The sequence below is a fragment of the Festucalex cinctus genome, chromosome 17 (assembly GCF_051991245.1).
Source record: "Festucalex cinctus isolate MCC-2025b chromosome 17, RoL_Fcin_1.0, whole genome shotgun sequence".
Classification (NCBI taxonomy): Eukaryota; Metazoa; Chordata; class Actinopteri; order Syngnathiformes; family Syngnathidae; genus Festucalex; species Festucalex cinctus.
The window spans coordinates 16812199-16829236 of record NC_135427.1 but is presented as its reverse complement, the minus strand read 5'-3'; the positions used below and the strand labels follow the sequence as shown (position 1 = coordinate 16829236).

The 17038-nt window shown below is 41.8% G+C and overlaps 2 protein-coding genes across 4 annotated transcripts in view; one reads left to right on the top strand and one right to left on the bottom strand.

Moving 5' to 3' along the window:
• LOC144004516 (zinc finger MIZ domain-containing protein 1-like) overlaps positions 1-2345 on the bottom strand; it is an 85701-nt gene extending 83356 nt beyond the window's left edge. For both annotated transcript variants that reach the window (XM_077501708.1, XM_077501709.1), the window contains exon 1: positions 2171-2345. The gene's annotated coding sequence lies outside the window, so the exon portion shown is untranslated. The remainder of the gene's footprint in view (positions 1-2170) is intronic.
• On the top strand, positions 1853-13669 carry LOC144004517 (uncharacterized). Of its 2 annotated transcripts, none has more exons than XM_077501712.1 (3): positions 1853-2438; positions 10689-10740; positions 12743-13669. In XM_077501712.1, exons 1-3 carry the CDS (start codon positions 1948-1950, stop codon positions 12923-12925), a joined length of 726 nt encoding a protein of 241 aa, XP_077357838.1. In that variant the 5' UTR covers positions 1853-1947; the 3' UTR covers positions 12926-13669. The 2 variants fall into 2 exon arrangements, 1 of the variants encoding a protein (XP_077357838.1); XR_013279403.1 differs by lacking the exon at positions 1853-2438 and adding an exon at positions 3034-3125.
• The last annotated feature ends 3369 nt before the right edge of the window (positions 13670-17038 follow it).

Genomic DNA, 17038 nt, shown 5'->3' with positions numbered 1-17038 from the left:
GACTTTTGTACTATTTTTGTAACTAATGTACGAAACATTAAAAGCGCCAAAATACATTGTTTTTTTTCTGCTGCCTGGGGGGAAATCAATAATCGTTTTATAATCGAATCGTCGCCTCTGAATCGTAATCGCAATCGAATCGTGAGGTGCCCCAAGATTCCCACCTCTAGTCGTTACCTGTCCTCTGCACAGATGATGTCGTCATCATCAGTCGACAGCAGGTAGAAACATTACTTTTTAAAGGTATTAATTACACATAAAAAATATTGAAGTTACTGCTGAAAATGGCTCAGTGAGTCAAGTATCCCTTTAAAAAACAGATCTTCTGCCCCCCGATTCCAATCAACTGACAATGACGTGATCGTGAACCAGGACATCCCTCGTGACAGACAGCCTTACAAGTTGAAAGTCAGATAAATACGTATGGAAGTAAATAATCATCAAAGTGAAACTTTCTGTTCTAGTTGATGTCCTTCTTGCTCATTTTCTCCGCTTTTTCATAGTGGTGCACCGATCGATCGGCCAGACGATTTATCGGCCCCGATTTCCTTAATTTGGGGGGATCGGTGATCGGCCGATCCCTAAAAAATATACCAATCTTTCCAACCGATCTCATCTCTCTCCTCAGGTGTCTGAAAAACCATCCGCTTCTGCCAAGATAATTAATAGGCTTTTATTTTCATTTGAGAGAAATACTTAATGTGGAGTTAAAACAAATCTGTTTGCATTATTTCACAGGTGTTGTTCAATCTTTTTCAATTAAATGAATTGGAACACTGAAGGTGGCTGTTCATTATGGGGGGAAAAAAATCGGGATCGGCAAAAATCGAGATCGGCAGGTCAGACTTTTTTTTAAAAGATCGGGAATTCTATTCAGAAAGGAGATTTTATTTTTTTTTGGTGAAAGCAACTCATGTTCAGCTGCTGATTACAAAAGAACGGAAAAACCTAGACAATTGCGTCTACCCTTTCTTTTGGTAGATTGATATTGACACGAGAGAACACAATATTCTGCATGTCTTGAAGGATGCGAAAACTGACGATGTGTATGTACTTGCCCAGTGTTGGGGCAGGAAGTCAAGGAGTTAATAAATAGTGTTGGGGCCCAGACGCACGTGCTGCGTTGCAGATCGGCGCCTCAATGTGCCTTTTGTGCGACGGCTGGCTGGCTGACTGGCTGGCTGGTGTTTCCACACGCTTGACATGAATGGAAGAAGGTCAGGCCCGGTCGCCCCCCCCCCCGTCGCTTATTCAGGAGCCCCGCAAAAAAACCTGCTCGTGGGGCCCCATGAACGTCTCATTTATTATGTTAATCAAGGAACTGCAAGTTTGACTGTTGCCAGTCACGAGGGGGACCAGGTGCACAAATCAGTTTTGGGGGCGACATGATGACACGAATGTAAACAAGCGTAGAGGAAGGACATTTGCGGATTGCTGCACCATCATCACACGACAACAAAAACAAGGCAAATATGTCTGCAAATGTGTGTCATTGTCTGAGAGTCAGCAGTGGATGCTGATGTGCGCAAAAATGACACCCAGTCGTCATCCTTCCTTACAAACCATCAACTTATAATGAAGCATAAAGACAAACAGTGCAATTGCACACCCTCATGTGTATCGTAACTCTCCACTGCATGAATGCATGCATACATGTGCTGCCAAATTGAGAATGAAGCATTCAATTCCAGTGCAAATCGTGCACTGCAGTGACCAATATTGAGTCTTTTCCAGTCATCCTGCAGAGTGCACGCATCAACTCAATTGCAACACAACAATAAGACAAAAGGTTGCGATTTGGAGATAAATACTCTCCACCAAAAAAACAGCATCGTTGTTTTGCACACCTCGGCGTGTAAATGAATCACGCCGGATGCGCGCAAGCGTTTCCCCGGTCGAGCCTCCAAGACCGGAGCGCGGCGCACCAACCGCGGCTAAGCCGAGAAAATGTCCCCCCTTGTTCCCGGACAGCGAGCGCCACGGATCCCGGTGGAAGCGAGAGGCACGCGAGCGGAGGTTTTGCCTCCTCGCTCGCCTTTTGTTGGAGGTCGGAAACAATCTGAGCCAGAAGTGGGGAAAGGACAAAAACAAGACAAAAAGCTCCCGCGAGCCTCTCGCGGAGCCGCCTCGGCGGCTGCGGCGAGCGGCGGCGAAGTTGGCGGCGACTCACCGGCGGGCGGAAGCGGAGAAAGTCCTCGCCGGTTGTCGCCTCCTGTTTTTCAAATAGTGTCCCCGCGAACGGCTCGACGTCAGCGGCGAGTAAAAGTGGAGAGACTCCGACAGAGCGCAGTTAAGTTGGAGTGTCAGATTACATCGGCTGCTATTCTATTACCGCTGGGACTCGAGTGCCGCGGCGAAGATGAAAACCCGGGCCGGATTTTGGTGCTCAATGAGCGGGGAGGAGGTGGAGGTGGAGCCGGACTGACGACTGGAGCCTGGTCGGTTTGTTTGTCTGTTGCTGTTGTTATTGTTTGGCTTTTGTGTTGTTGTAGGAAGTATTTTGTTTTTTTGTTTTTTTTAATGTATTTTTCCCCCAGGTAAAGCGAGCGCTGCCTTGAAATATGAATCGAATACGATCGTGACTCAAAAAGTCATCTTTTCCGATTTGAAATCATGGAACTCTCGACAATAATGTGTTATATGTTTCCCACCAGTCTAAAAACTGCATTCTAATATTGTGCTTGTGGAATATGAGTTTAAAGTAGCAAAATCCACTTGTTTTGAGCCATCTCAAGGAGTGGCCATTTTGCCACTTGCTGTCCACTGAAAGTGAACATCACGGTTGCTAAGGTAATAACCAATCACGGCTCAGCTTGCAGGTGTCACATGACCAAACTCAGAAAACAGAAGGAGCCGCGATTGGTCATTACCTGATCCCATCGTTTTCAGTTAGCAGCAGGTGGCAAAATGGCTGCCCCCTGAGATGGATAATAACGTGTATTTTGCAGTTTTATTCATGTTCCAAAATTACAATGTTAATCCGAACACCCTGTTTAGATGGGTGGGGCTTGTATAGTACAAATTATTGTCAAGATTAGTTTTGGCCTGACTTGAGTTGGACATTGTGCAGCTCCTTGGCCACACTGAGGCAGTTGTTCTTCGCGGAGGACAAAAAACATATGCCGGTGAGTTATGTATGTTATCTGCCCACGTGTTGCTCTGTTTGTGTTCAAATATCTGTTGTTTAAAGCGTTACACCACCACCAAACTGATGGTATTTGCTAGTCCGTCTAAGACATTTTGTGTTGTGTGTTAGCATGAAGCTAAACAGATTTGTTAGCTGAAGCTATGTAGTTGTTTTGACTACACATTATAATCATCATTGGCCAGAGTTTTTCAAACAATTGCAAAGAAGAGTTATCAACAAAACCAAATCATACCATAAAAAGCTCTTGAAAAAAATTATCTTTTAAATTTGACATGAAGTCAGAAAATGTCCTCCAATCTGGAAAATTATATGGAAATCCCACACAGGAAACACTGTCTTGTTTGTCCCCACGCCTCCGTTCCTCCACGCCCCCCCCCCTGTGTCCTCCATCCTCCATGTTTTGCGTGTGGCCGCTCTCTGATGGAAAGCTCTGAATAACAAAGACATGTTTGAGAGCATGCAGCACACTGCACAGGCAGGCATCAGCAGTGGTGGCGGCAGCGGCGCTGGCGGCCATGACTGTGCCGAGCCTGGCAAAAGTCATCACACTGCTACCGCTTCACTTGAACCCAATTACTGGGTCAAAAAGGGACTGACTACCGCTTGGGTACCCACAAACTTCAACTCTTAATCTTAACTCAAAAACCCAAACTCTTGGTTTAAAGTTCTTTTTTTTTTTTTTTATCAAATTAACCCAAGTGGAAGACGATCCCATTTCGAGCCAAGTTCTTGGGTTAACTGCATAACCCAAGAATTAGGGTCATATGAATAATCAATTTTTTTTAACCCGAGTGGTAGTCAGCGAGTGATAGTCAATCCCTTTTTGACCCAACTTCTTGGGTTATTCATTTGACCCAAACATTTGGGTCAAATGAATAAGATAATCTTTAGGATCAAATGAACACCAAGTGGAAGTTGGTCCCTTTTTAACCCAACTTCTTGAGGTAATTGAATAACCTGAATTGGGTTCATTCATTAAAGTAACCCAACAATGTACTTTAGATGTTGAATCGATTAATAATGATAACTAATCGGTTATCATATTAATCAATACTTATTTTTGATGATAGATGAATCGAGACTGGTTCATTTGACCCACAAATCTCAACTCGTAATCTTAACCCAAAAACCCAAACTCTTGGGTTAAATGAATAGCCCAAGACGTTGGGTCAAATCAGTAAGTAAAATTTTTGGATCAAATTAACCCGAGTGAAAGAAGATTCATATTTGAGCCAAGTTCTTGGGTTAACTGAATAACCCAAGAAGTATAGTCATACGAGTAATCATTTTCTTTCAATCAATTAACCCGCGTGTTAATTAGTGAGTGATAGTTACTCCGGGCTGTTCAGTCCCTGTACGACCGTTGCCAGAGTTTTGTCCGCATTGCCGGCAGTAAGTCGGATTCGTTTCCAGTGAGGGTTGGACTCCGCCAAGGTTGCCCTTTGTCACCGATTCTGTTCATAACTTTTATGGACAGAATTTCTAGGCGCAGCCGAGGCGTGGAGGGGTTCCGGTTTGGTGGCCTCAACATTGCATCTCTGCTCTTTGCAGATGATGTGGTGCTGTTGGCTTCATCAGGCCGGGGCCTTCAGCTCTCACTGGAGCGGTTCGCAGCCGAGTGTGAAGCGGCTGGGATGAGGTTCAGCGCCTCCAAATCCGAGACCATGGTCCTCAGTTGGAAAAGGGTGGAGTGTCGTCTTCAGGTCGGGGATGAGATCCTGCCCCAAGTGGAGGAGTTCAAGTATCTTGGGGTCTTGTTCACGAGTGAGGGTAGGATGGAGCGGGAGATCGACAGGCGGATCGGTGCAGCGTCTGCAGTGATGCGGACTCTGTATCGGTCCGTCGTGGTGAAGAAAGAGCTGAGCCAAAAGGCAAAGCTCTCGATTTACCGGTCGATCTACGTTCCAACCCTCACTTATGGTCACGAGCTGTGGGTCGTGACCAAAAGAACGAGATCCCGGATACAAGCGGCCGAAATGAGTTTCCTCCGCAGGGTGTCCGGGCTCTCCCTTAGAGATAGGGTGAGAAGCTCGGTCATCCGGGAGGGACTCAGAGTCGAGCCGCTGCTCCTCCGCGTTGAGAGGAGCCAGCTGAGGTGGCTCGGGCATCTGGTTCGGATGCCTCCTGGACGCCTCCCTGGGGAGGTGTTCCGGGCACGTCCCACTGGCGGGAGACCCCGGGGACGACCCAGGACACGCTGGAGAGACTATGTCTCTCGGTTGGCCTGGGAACGCCTCGGGATCCCGCCGGAGGAGCTGGTTGAAGTGGCTGGGGAGAGGGAAGTCTGGGTTTCCCTCCTGAAGCTGCTGCCCCCGCGACCCGACCCCGGATAAGCGGAAGAAGATGGATGGATGGATGGATGGATAGTTACTCCCTCCTTGACCCAACTTCTTGGGTTATTCATTTGACCCAACTTCTTGGGTCAAATGAATAAGCTAATCTTTAGGATCAAATGGACACCAAATGGAAGTTGGTCAATTTTTAACTCAACTTCTTGAGGTCAATGAGTAGCCCGAATTGGGTTCATTAAAATAACCCGATAATGTACTTTAGATGTTGAATCGATAACTAATTGGTTGTAAAATTAATAAATACTTATTTTTGATGATATATTAATCGAGATTGAATCCTCGTAACTTTATCCACAGTAAAAATATTTTCAGATTTCTTTCGTTCATTTGCAAACGACGATCGACATTTTTGCTGATTTTTCTGGCATGTTAAATGTTTTCAATAAAGGGAATCAAAAATATGTTTTTTGTATATCGGATTCATCGACTAATCCCCAAAATCATTTGACAATCCACTCCTTCCCTTATCATCAATCGCACTTGACTTTCATCACAGCTTTGTTGACTACAAAAAAAAATTCAGCAAGTCAAACCCCTGGCACTTTGTGGCTAACCCCCGACCCCCCCCCCCCCCCCCCCCCCACCCACCCCCCAGACACATTGACCCACTGTGTCCCATCACTGTGTCCCATTTAGAGCCAATCAAAAGTTACAAACCAGCCTGTGTTGCTGTCATTGACTTGAAATTAGGGATGGAAGGAGAATTGGGGGGAGACTTGTGTGTTTGAGAACCCCCTAACCACCCCGCCCTCCTCTGGTTGGCCTGTGTGTCTACCCCAGCTGTCTAAAGTTAGGGGGAGGGAAAGGCCCGGGACAATAGACGCCATTTGTCCTGCTCAAAGGTGACAGGAAGCATCGATTTCAGCCAGCATGTGTGACTTCCAAACCATCTTTAGCTTCCCAAAAGGAATTATTACACAAAATGATCATTATTATCAATGTTATATACAGTCAATCCAAAATTCCTTGCAGGTTTTATTAACATACTTGAATTTTAAATTCGGAATCAGATTCTGATGATGGAAAATCGACTTTTAAATGTTTGCCTATAAATGACAGTGTTATCTTGACTTACCAGTTAAATTTGTTCCGTGTCAACGTTTGTAAGTCAAAAGATTCGTATCGCAAATCATCTTTCCCTATTGATGTTAATAGAAATGCTATCAATCTGTTCCAGCCTCCTTCTAAAAAAAACAGCAAAACATTTTATGTTTTGTTTTTTTCAATGAAGGAAACAACATATACAAAATGCAAACAATTACAAAAACATATGGTAACATAATTAAATAGACCACATAGAATTCAACAATTTTTGACACATTTTTTTTTCCCGTTAAATGCGGTCCCAACTTAGTACACCACAGTAATATTACTCGCTCTTTGCAGAGGATAAAGAATACAGCGAGTTCTTGAGTTACATCGGAGCTCCGTTCCTTCGCTTGCAATGTAAACCGAATTTTGACTTCAGTTGAATTTCCCAATTTAAGTCAATATTTACATAAAAATAATTAGCATTAAAAATAATCTAAAATACATTAAAATAAAAAATACAAGATTCTGTACTTAACCATTATTGCTTAGAGGTGGATGGAAAAGATGTGGAAAAAAGAGGGCAAAAAACCCAAAGATACTCCTACAAGTGCACAAGCGCTCGCACTAGCTAAGGGCTAAATAGCGGACAATGAGCCAAAAAGGCCGATGGGGCCAAAATGGCGGACCGGGCGTAACCGTTGAATAATAATAATCCAAAAAATAATAATAATCCAAATTTGATCATAAATTGGTCGTTAATTAACTGATGAATTGTTGCACAGCGAAAACAATAAAGATGAAGAAACAAGAGGAAACGTTGACAATAAAAAATGAATAATTTTCCATAAAAGTCACAATCATTGACAACAAAGTTGATAATATTATGGAAAAGTTTCTTTCTTTTCTGCAAAGTACTTTTCTTGTGTGGTTGAAAGTTGCACGAGCGGACGCTTTCCAAGCTTGCCCCGCCGGTCAAAACGTCAAAAGCGTAACTTTTAGAGGAAGTGCAACTGAGTGGAACATTCAGACACAAATAGAGGAAGTGCAAGATGGGAAGTTGCAGGCATGAATAGATCATCAACGTTTGCAAAGGATCCTGAAAAACAAAAATTATTATTCATGTGTCATTTGGTCTTGTCTACCATTTTCCAAACCGTTTTTTAGTTGCATAAAAAAAAAAAGTAAATAAATTATGTTGAAATTTTATTAAACATTTACAGTAGAAATCTTTAAGGATCTATTTATTTGTTGTTTAATTATTATTGTTATTATTATTATTTTTTTAATTATTATTATTATTTTTTATTTAGCTTAACACATGCTAATGACCCTGGAAGCTCTATTTTTGTTACCATTTTTTTTTAAACAAATCTGTAAATGTAGTTTTTTTTTATTATTTTCTATTTTTATTGCAAATGAATATTGACTTGAAATATCGGTTATCAGCCTCCTTGACTACTAATAATCTGTATCGGTATCGGCCTTGAAAAAAAATCATATCGGTCTATCACTAATTTTTATACACTCTCAATTAGGAGTGTGACGATATATCGATATCGCGATAAATCGTGATACTTTGTCTCTCGATAGATTATCAATACGTCTACGCAAGTATCGTGATATTTGTATTTAATATACAGCTACTACAACGGATCCATTGTTTCTGACTTATTGAGCAATTACTTTGCGGGCCACTAGGGGGAGCGCCTCATAAGAGTGGGGGGGAAATGGACGCAAGTCTTCAGGTGAAGAAGACTCATGAGCTTAGTTTTTTATTATTAATTTTTACTATTATTAGGACCCGAGCAGCGACCGTTGCAAGGAGTTGTTACGCGGCAAAAAAAAGTTTGGAGAATAAAAATCACAATAACATATGTGGGAATGCATTCCCACAATTATTTAACTGTTACAACTGTTCTATGGAAATTTATAAGTGTACAGTCAGTAAACTCCAATGCACAATGTTTGTTTATAAACCATACTTGAATTTATGCATTTGTACTTTTTTTTTCTTTTTTTTTTCTGGATGATTTCAACTGATGTCATTGCTATCTTTTGTGATTTGGCCAGCTTGTTAGAGATGTGAATGTGTTCATATTTTAATTACTACTTCCAAAAGGGGGAATTGGGGTGGGCGGTTCCCTTTTTTCTCTCCCTCTTTTATCCCTAAATCCAAGCTGGTTTCCATGAAAACCCACAAGGAATGCGTTTCATTATTCTTTGTTATATGCATATACGTTTTGTTTTGTTTTTTTACTTCTTCTTCTTCTTCTTCTTTTTATTTTATTTTATTTTTATTGGACATCAAATACAATAGAAACAAATTAAGCACCACATAATGTTACACACAAGTTGATTACCGAACGCTTCAAGACAAACACAAAAAGAAAAAAAAGAAAAAAACATACAGAAATTGAGCAAATAAAGAACTTTCCATCCATCCATCCGTTTTCTTGACCGCCTATTCCTCACAAGGGTCGCGGGGGATGCTGGAGCCTATCTCAGCTGGTTCTGGGCAGTAGGCGGGGTACACCCTGGACTGGTTGCCAGCCAATCGCAGATAAAAACTTTCTTCTTTTTCTTTCTTCTACTTTCTTCTTTTTTTGCTTCTTTCTTCTTCTTCTTCTTCTTCTTCTTCTTCTTCTTCTTCTTCTTCTTCTTCTTCTTCTTCTTCTTCTTTTTCTTTCTGATGCCGGGCCAGTGCCACTCCCCTTAATGGTATTTCTTTATTATCTGGTTTATCTGTACGAAATCAAATTGGTCGATAATTGTCGATAATTATCGGCGGATTTCTTTATTATCTGGTTTATCTGTACAAAATTAAATTGGTCGATAATTGCCGATAATTTGATGCATTTCTTTATTAACTGGTTGATCTGTATGACGTCAAATTGGTTGATAATTACCGATAATTATTGGCGGATTTCTTTATTATCTGGTTTATCTGTTTGACGTCAAATTGGTTGGTAATTGCCGATAATTATTGGCCACCGATATTATCGTGCATCCCTACTTGTAAGTCTTGTATTTGTACTTGGTCACTTCCCTTAACTACTTAAAAGAAACCATGTATTACTCTACCGGTTACATCCATTAAGTATTTGAGTACAGTACAGTAAGCAAGTATGTGTACTATACTTGATGACTTCCCTATCTTCCCTCCAACACAGGAGATGATGATGCGAGTCAAACTCGGAGGGGGACCAGAATGATGGAAGCTTGGGTGGGTGGGGGGTTGGGGTGGGGGGGTTGAGTTGTGCGGGTGGGGTACTTGTAGGAGGAGACCAGCGCGTCTCACCTCCTCGACAGGAAGCCATTGATTTTGCCGTGACGTCCGCTACCCCCGCCCCGCCCCGCCTGTCTGTCTGTCCTCTTCAAGAGTCAAGATGGCTGGTGTGGGGGGAACATACGTGTCACTCCGCCTCCTCCAAGCCAATGAGCCCCCGCCCCCAATCGCCTCCCTCACTCCTCCCATCTCATTTTTCAGGCCTTTGCGGAGCAGCTGCTGCCCACAGAACGCAGGGGGCGCGGCGCGGTATTCGCATGTGAGCACATTAGTCACCAGATGTCACCTTTTTGCTGCCAGACAATGACCACACATGTGCCACATTGGCAACCATCGCGCTTACTTGGGGAGTGGACAGTGACACCTTCAGTCCACTTGCCATCTCACAGGTTGACAAAAAATGGAGTACTTCAATATGTGAGGATCAAATATTTTAGAGTAGGAAAAAAATGTACGGTATTTTCACTTTCAAATGTCAAAACATGTCAAAATGCACTTTAGAGTGCCTCGTTGTCGACTGTGAGTGTGTACACAGGAGAGAAAGAAGACCAAAGAGTGGGGAGGGGGATTAATTTATTTTTTTTAAATCTTTTATGACAGCCAACATGTGATACGGCTTTGGGACTGGCGTAACCGCTTTAGAGCGCCTTGTCGTTGCAGTGTGGAAAAGCCCCGTGACAATCTGGTGGGATAGATTCCAGCCACCGGAGGCTTCATGTGACCTTGACTTTTGCAAGGACTACAAGTGGCGTTTGATTGGCCGTTAACAGTTGAGATGGGCGTGGCTTCTGAGTATTGAGAAGACACGCCCACAGAGTTTGAGAGCGGAGAGAAGAACATGATTTTCACATAATTGATTTTTGCTTTTCAGGTATGAGGTGATATGGAGAAGTGCCCCGACGTGTCCAGCAGATGGCGCTGTGGTGGGAAAAGTCTTTTTTTTTCATCCTAAATTGATTTTATATTTAGATTTTCTATTATTTGTGAGTGTCTGAACTCGACACTAAACTGTATCAAAACCACAGCAAAGGGGTTCTACAGGCAAAAAAGTATAAAAATATAAATATTATACCTTGGGTGGAGAATGTTGTTTTGTTTACAGTTTTTTTTTCTTCTCCATCCTAAATACAGTACGTCGAAGTCGCTGCAAGGTGCTCAGTGGCAAACGTGCGCCTGCATTTATTTGTAGGTTGTTTTTTTTTTTTTTGTTTTTTTTTTTTTTTATCAGGTGAGGCAGACACTTTTGCATGTCGGGCAAAAGAGGTAAACACCAGCAGGGGGGGGGAAGAGCCTCGAGGTCAAATATACAAAATGCACCCACATTTTTTTTTTTTAAACGCCTTTATGTGAAGTTTTTGTCTTCTTTATAATTCACGCCGAGGGCATGCTCACTTAATACAAGGTTACAAAAATATAGCATTGCAAGACAGCCATACGAATGGTGCGCCGGTTCAAACCACGACTGAGCAACTTTTTTTTTTTTTGACCATTTTATGACACGTCGTTGAATTGTGTTTAGTGTTGTTCCGATACCGATACTGGTATCGGTAGAGGTGCCGATACTGCATTAAAACAGTGGTATCGGTATCGGTGACTACTCCCAAGTAACATGCCGATACCATTAATCCCAATGCTAATATAGGATTTTGGATGCAGCATCTTGTGTCTTGCTAGTGCATGACATTCACTGGTATGTAACATGTTCACTGCATGCCGATCTAACATATCCTATTGGCCCTTGAATGCTCTGAACCAATGGCAGGACAGCTTTTTCATGTTGAGGAAAAAAAACCTTCAGTATCGGAATGGTATCGGCCGATACCGCAAAGCTGGGTATCGATATCGGTATCGGGAGCCACAAACCGGTATCGGAACAACACTAACTGTCTTACATATAATAGTATATATTGTCACAGCCACCTACATGTCTGTGATAGTTGAATGGTTAAAGCAATGGATTGGCCCGCGGGAGATCACGGTTTGATCCCTCCTTGGGAAAGGTTTTAGTGCAACTTTGATTTCACATAGTAGTCATTGTATAATTATTTATAGTTGCGCTTTGTAATAATTTGACACAAAATATCTTCACAATAGTGTTTTTGTTTGACCATTTATGACTGAAAAAGTTTTAAATGAGCAATTCACATTCAAACCCAAAATCGTTGAATACTTTGCATTTCACTCCCAAACACATGTTGCAGACAATTCTTTTTGCCAGTGTTCATTCAGTGTTCAGCATCAGATGTCACTTTTAAATATGACTACACCATAAGCCATGACCTTTAGCCCGATAAGATAGGTCATCGATATTATTGATACCTTGACAGTATCGATACCGGATCGATACTGGCACTAAAATATCGATCTAATTAGTTTAGTTTCAGTTTGGCTCAACTTTGTAGTAGATTGCATGAGTACAGTATTGTACTCAAAAAATATTCTTTTGTTTGTTTGGTTTTATATTTGTTGTACAATTACATAACATGTCACAATCATTTAACTACAAGTTACTACTTAATAATTACTAGTGTTACTAGTACTGTTTCTATGACTACTACTACTACTACTACTACTATTATTACTAGTAATTAATAGGTAATTACTTTGTAATTTCCACAGTTTCTTTGTTTCCTTCATTAGCATTCAGCTATTAGCATTCGGCTTAGTATTCAGCTATTAGCATTCAACTTTCAGCATTCCCACGCAATTTCTCCAGAAATTGCTTAGTCTAGTTATTATTATTATTATTATTATTATTATTATTATTATTATTATTATTATTATTAGTAGTAGTAGTAGTAGTAGTAGTAGTAGTAGTAATATTGCTTAATAACCTACATATAACAATGATGTTGTTGTTGTTGACTATTATTGTCATGCTTGTTGTTGTTGTTATTCTGATGACTTTGTGTTGTTGTTTTCCAGGGCCGAGTGTCAAGCGTCCTTGTTTGCGTCCTTTTTCCTCTTCAGGTCAGCGATCTTGCATCAGCGTCCATGTTTTTCATGTGCGCTTGCCTTCCTTCGCCGTGGCCAGCAGGCAGGTGCCACCATGGCCGCATTCTGTTTGTGATCTCGGCAGCCGTGAGAAGAAGTGACAGCGCTAGCTAGCATCGCTAAAATGCGCTTTGCCTGTCATTTCCCCGGGAAAGAAGAAAAAGCACCGGCAGGGAGGCTGCCTGCCATTAAATTGATATTCAACCTCCTTCCTGCATGTTGTGGGGGGGCCTAAAGCTTCATTAGCATCAGCTTCACATGACGCGCGGTGGCACGATACGCTTGTAGGAAGACGCGTCCTCCATGTTAATTGGGGGAGCGTGTTAATGATTCAACTGGTGTGATTAGAAGAGCATGTATTTTTCAAATATGAGAAGAAGAAGCCATGTTGGGAGGGGCAAAGGACGCAGTTGACACGCGGGCGCTTCACAGGAAGTGTCAGGCCACATTAGCGGGGATCATAATAAAGCGCGCCTTGAGCTAGCGTTACAACAACACTTCCTGTCAGCGGTGACCGCAATACATCGCGTTGACATTGGACACCCCTGTTAGAATATTTGATGTTCATGGATCTTATTCATTTTCATAGTTATAGTTTTATAGCCGCGACTCTTGTGAGGAATAAGCGGTCAAGACAATGGATGGATGGATAGTTTTATAAGTTATATACTTATTTTCACTGTTTTTTGGTTTCTACTTTTTTCCTGAACAGCGGTAATGCCACGCTAAAACACGTAAAATATATCAAATCCAGCGTTTTTTGTTTGTTTGTTTTTTTAATTGACTCACTATTTCATCATATAATTACTTTTTTTTTTTTTTTTTTTATTACAATGAACACAATGTAATTTGCATGTCAGGCCAGTAGGATAGCAATGTCAAAAAAAAATTCAAGCTTTTTTTTTGTTTATATTTGAAAAACAAAAAAAACAAAAAACGTTTCTTTTCAGTTTCAGATTGAAATATAAAAAAAAAAAACGACTTTAAAAAAAAAAAAATGTATCAGCAAATTTTCTAAATTTTAACTAAACATTTACCAGCTGTTTTGAGCAGAAAAAGAACAAAGCACATTTCCTTAATATTCCAGGTACCACAAATAAATAAATAAATAAATATCGCATGGACAATTGCGCAAAATCTTTTCATTTTGATCAGGAAAAGACCAAAGCACATTTCTATATATGTCAAACACTACTACTAGTACTACTACTACTACTACTACTACTACTACTACTACTACTACTACTACTAATATAATACTACTACTACTAATACTACTAATGCTACTAATACTGCTACTAATACTAATATAATACTACTACTACTACTAATACTACTAATGCTACTAATACTGCTAATGCTACTAATGCTGCTAATGCTATTACTGCTATTACTACTACTGCTAATGATACTACTAATTCTACTCCTACTAATGGTACTACTACTACTAATCCATCCATCCATTTTCTTGACCGCTTATTCCTCACAAGGGTCACGTGGGGTCCTGGAGCCTATCTCAGCTGGCTTTGGGCAGTAGGCGGGTTACACCCTGGACAGGTTGCCAGCCAATCGCAGTACTACTCCTAATGTTACTACTAATACTACTACTACTACTAATACTAATAATAAAAAAACAACATTGTTTCAGTAAAAAAAATGCCAACTTTGGCAATGTATGCCTTTCCACCCAGTAGATAGCGACGATACGTGTATTAGCGGTAGCCTACAAGATGGCGGTTGGCAGCTAGCAAATATTGAAAGGCGCTGCTGAAGACATCATCGGCAGTGCAAATAAACGAAGCCAGCTCCCTCTTCCCCACCCGCTACCTAAACGGATACTTGATCCCCGGGGACCACCTTTGCATCTGCGCCGGCTTCCTGAACACCCCCCACCGAAACGTCCCCCCCCTCCTGTCTCTCCGAGAAGCAAACGCTGACTTTGAAGTCTGTGAGTCTGATGATAAATATGCTAATAGGTCTGGGGGAGTGTGGAGGAGAGGCTGGAGGGTTGACTCAATGTAGCAGATAGCGCTGTGAGGGGGAAAGTGCCACCCACGGGTCAAATAATACACGCAAGGCTCAGAGGCCAGGTGTGCTTCTGACAATAAACAGGTCGACTAAACGGATACTTAAAGTCCCTGTAAAGTGCATAAATGTCCTGTAAATTTGACTTGAGCGCTGTGGGCGTGTCCACTGAGTGCGAGGAAACCACGTCCTGCTTCAAAATTGGTAAAATTTAAGGCGAGTTGTCTTGCCACAGGGCTTTCCATGCCGTGACAATGAGGCGCTCTAAAGGAGTTGCGCCAGCCCGAAGCCTCTACTGCACACTGGCTGTAAAATCGGACTTTGAAAAAAACAGTATTAGGGCCCGACCGATTAATCAGCCGCCGATTATAATTGGCTGATTATTGGCCTTCATGGCCAGAACAATCCTTTAAAAGGTTATTGAAGAAAAGCGAAGTTTCCAATGCTGTGAAAGTACCCCGAATGCACCATTTTGCTAGTGTAGCATTAGCAACTACCAAGTGTGTAGCGTATGTTATTCTGTTGTACCTAAGCGCCGTTTAAGCTGTTTCATGACACCGCATTTGGAATTAACTGTAAAAGTAAATACACAACGTTAAAAATTACATCTACTGTGTTTAAATACAAAATATGCTTCGTCTTTAAAACATTGCTTGCCTAGCGCTAACAGGAAGTTAGCAAACGACAATGATGGGATTGCTGCTGTGTGTGTGTGTTGTAAGTGTTGTCCCTGGTGAACTAGTGCCACCTATTGTGTATAATGACACAGTCATCCCGTTGGGTCAATATTACAAGCATGAAATCTCCCTAGTAACCAAAAGTACAAAGTAGCTAGTTTGTTCCTGGTAGAAATACAGCACGCCCGTGAATTGTCTGTTAGCAATGCTAAAATGTAGCCATTAGCCAACTAGCTTTATGAGGAGGGGACCAACATCCCAGTGTTTCTCGGGACAGTCCCGATTTTGAGCCTCGCTCCCAAGTCCAGAGCTATAACTACTTCCTGTTTCCATGTCTTAGAATCACGGGAAATGTAGTCAGATGGAACACGAGCTGAGAGTTTCTGGTGGTGCCTTTCCGATGTTACAAATATGTGCGATTGCGAGGTATGTTACATTGCCACAAAACCGGGACTGCGCAACTTGTTTAGCGTTGTTGAACTGTCAACCAAGATAGCGTTTAGCATTAGCTAAAGGAATAACAGATCATTAAATTGAGTAGTGATGAAATTTGTTACAGAGGGTTCTTGGTGAGAATGTATTTTACATTTGATTTTCAGCGAAATTGTAGTTTTAAATTTTCTGCTTTCTGTTAGTATATGGCTCGTGTCAGCAGGAGCTGATTCCATCATTGCATGGAATCTTCTTAACTCCAACAGACCAAAAATAATCTGTGGTGTCTTGGACAAAATCAATCAGTAGGAGGGGCATAGCTCAGGTGATAGTGTGGCAGTCTCCCAAAGCTGAAGGTCGTGAATTTGTTCTTCAATCTTGAGTGACTTTTATTTTAATTTTTTTATTTTATTTTTTTTATTTGACTCTCTACCTAATATAAATCGTAGCCATCATTAAAACTGAGTCTATTTGGTCCCTCACTAAATAGAGTCAAACTTTACTCCAAATAGGGGTGTGGATGGCCAAGACAGTATGAGTCGAGACCGTTTTGAATAGAGCAGGCCTTCTTCCGCATTCAGCAGCACCCAATAAATAGTCCAACTGAGAATACGCAGTCTCCTGGTTGTTTATTATTAGTATAGCCGGCATTCAAGATAAAAGAAGCGATGAAAGTTCCCGTTGAACTCAGCGCCACCGAGCATTTAGTGGCTAAATTTTGGCCACTTGCTAACCAGACTTGATGGATGTGGCGGTGGGTTCGCTTTTGCCCACCCGGCGCCAGATAAGGCACAAGGAGGAAGGCCCGCACGCTCCTCCATATCAATCAGCTGCTTCCCATCTCACGTGACAGCCGAGCATCCGGAGACCAGGCGCCGCCGTGCATCCTAATCGCTCCCCTTTTTCCACACAACGTTGCGGCGCTTTTCGATGCAAATCCGCCCGTGGAGGGAGGGCGGTCGCTCATTTATGCAATGTGTGCACAGGAATCCGACAATAACAACAACAACAACAACAACAAATAGAAGAAGAAGAAGAAGAAGAAGAAACCTTGGCTGCTATTCTAATTCATTTTGTATCAATTATTCATGCG

What these genes read in the sequence shown, in the direction of transcription:
- LOC144004517 (XM_077501712.1), top strand. Translation starts at nt 1,948, where the DNA reads ATGTCCCCCCTTGTTCCCGGACAGCGAGCGCCACGGATCCCGGTGGAA. An exon ending in GGACTGACGACTGGAGCCTG is followed by an intron (nt 2,439 to 10,688) that starts GTCGGTTTGTTT and finishes TTTGCTTTTCAG; the next exon opens with GTATGAGGTGATATGGAGAA. An exon ending in GTCCAGCAGATGGCGCTGTG is followed by an intron (nt 10,741 to 12,742) that starts GTGGGAAAAGTC and finishes GTTGTTTTCCAG; the next exon opens with GGCCGAGTGTCAAGCGTCCT.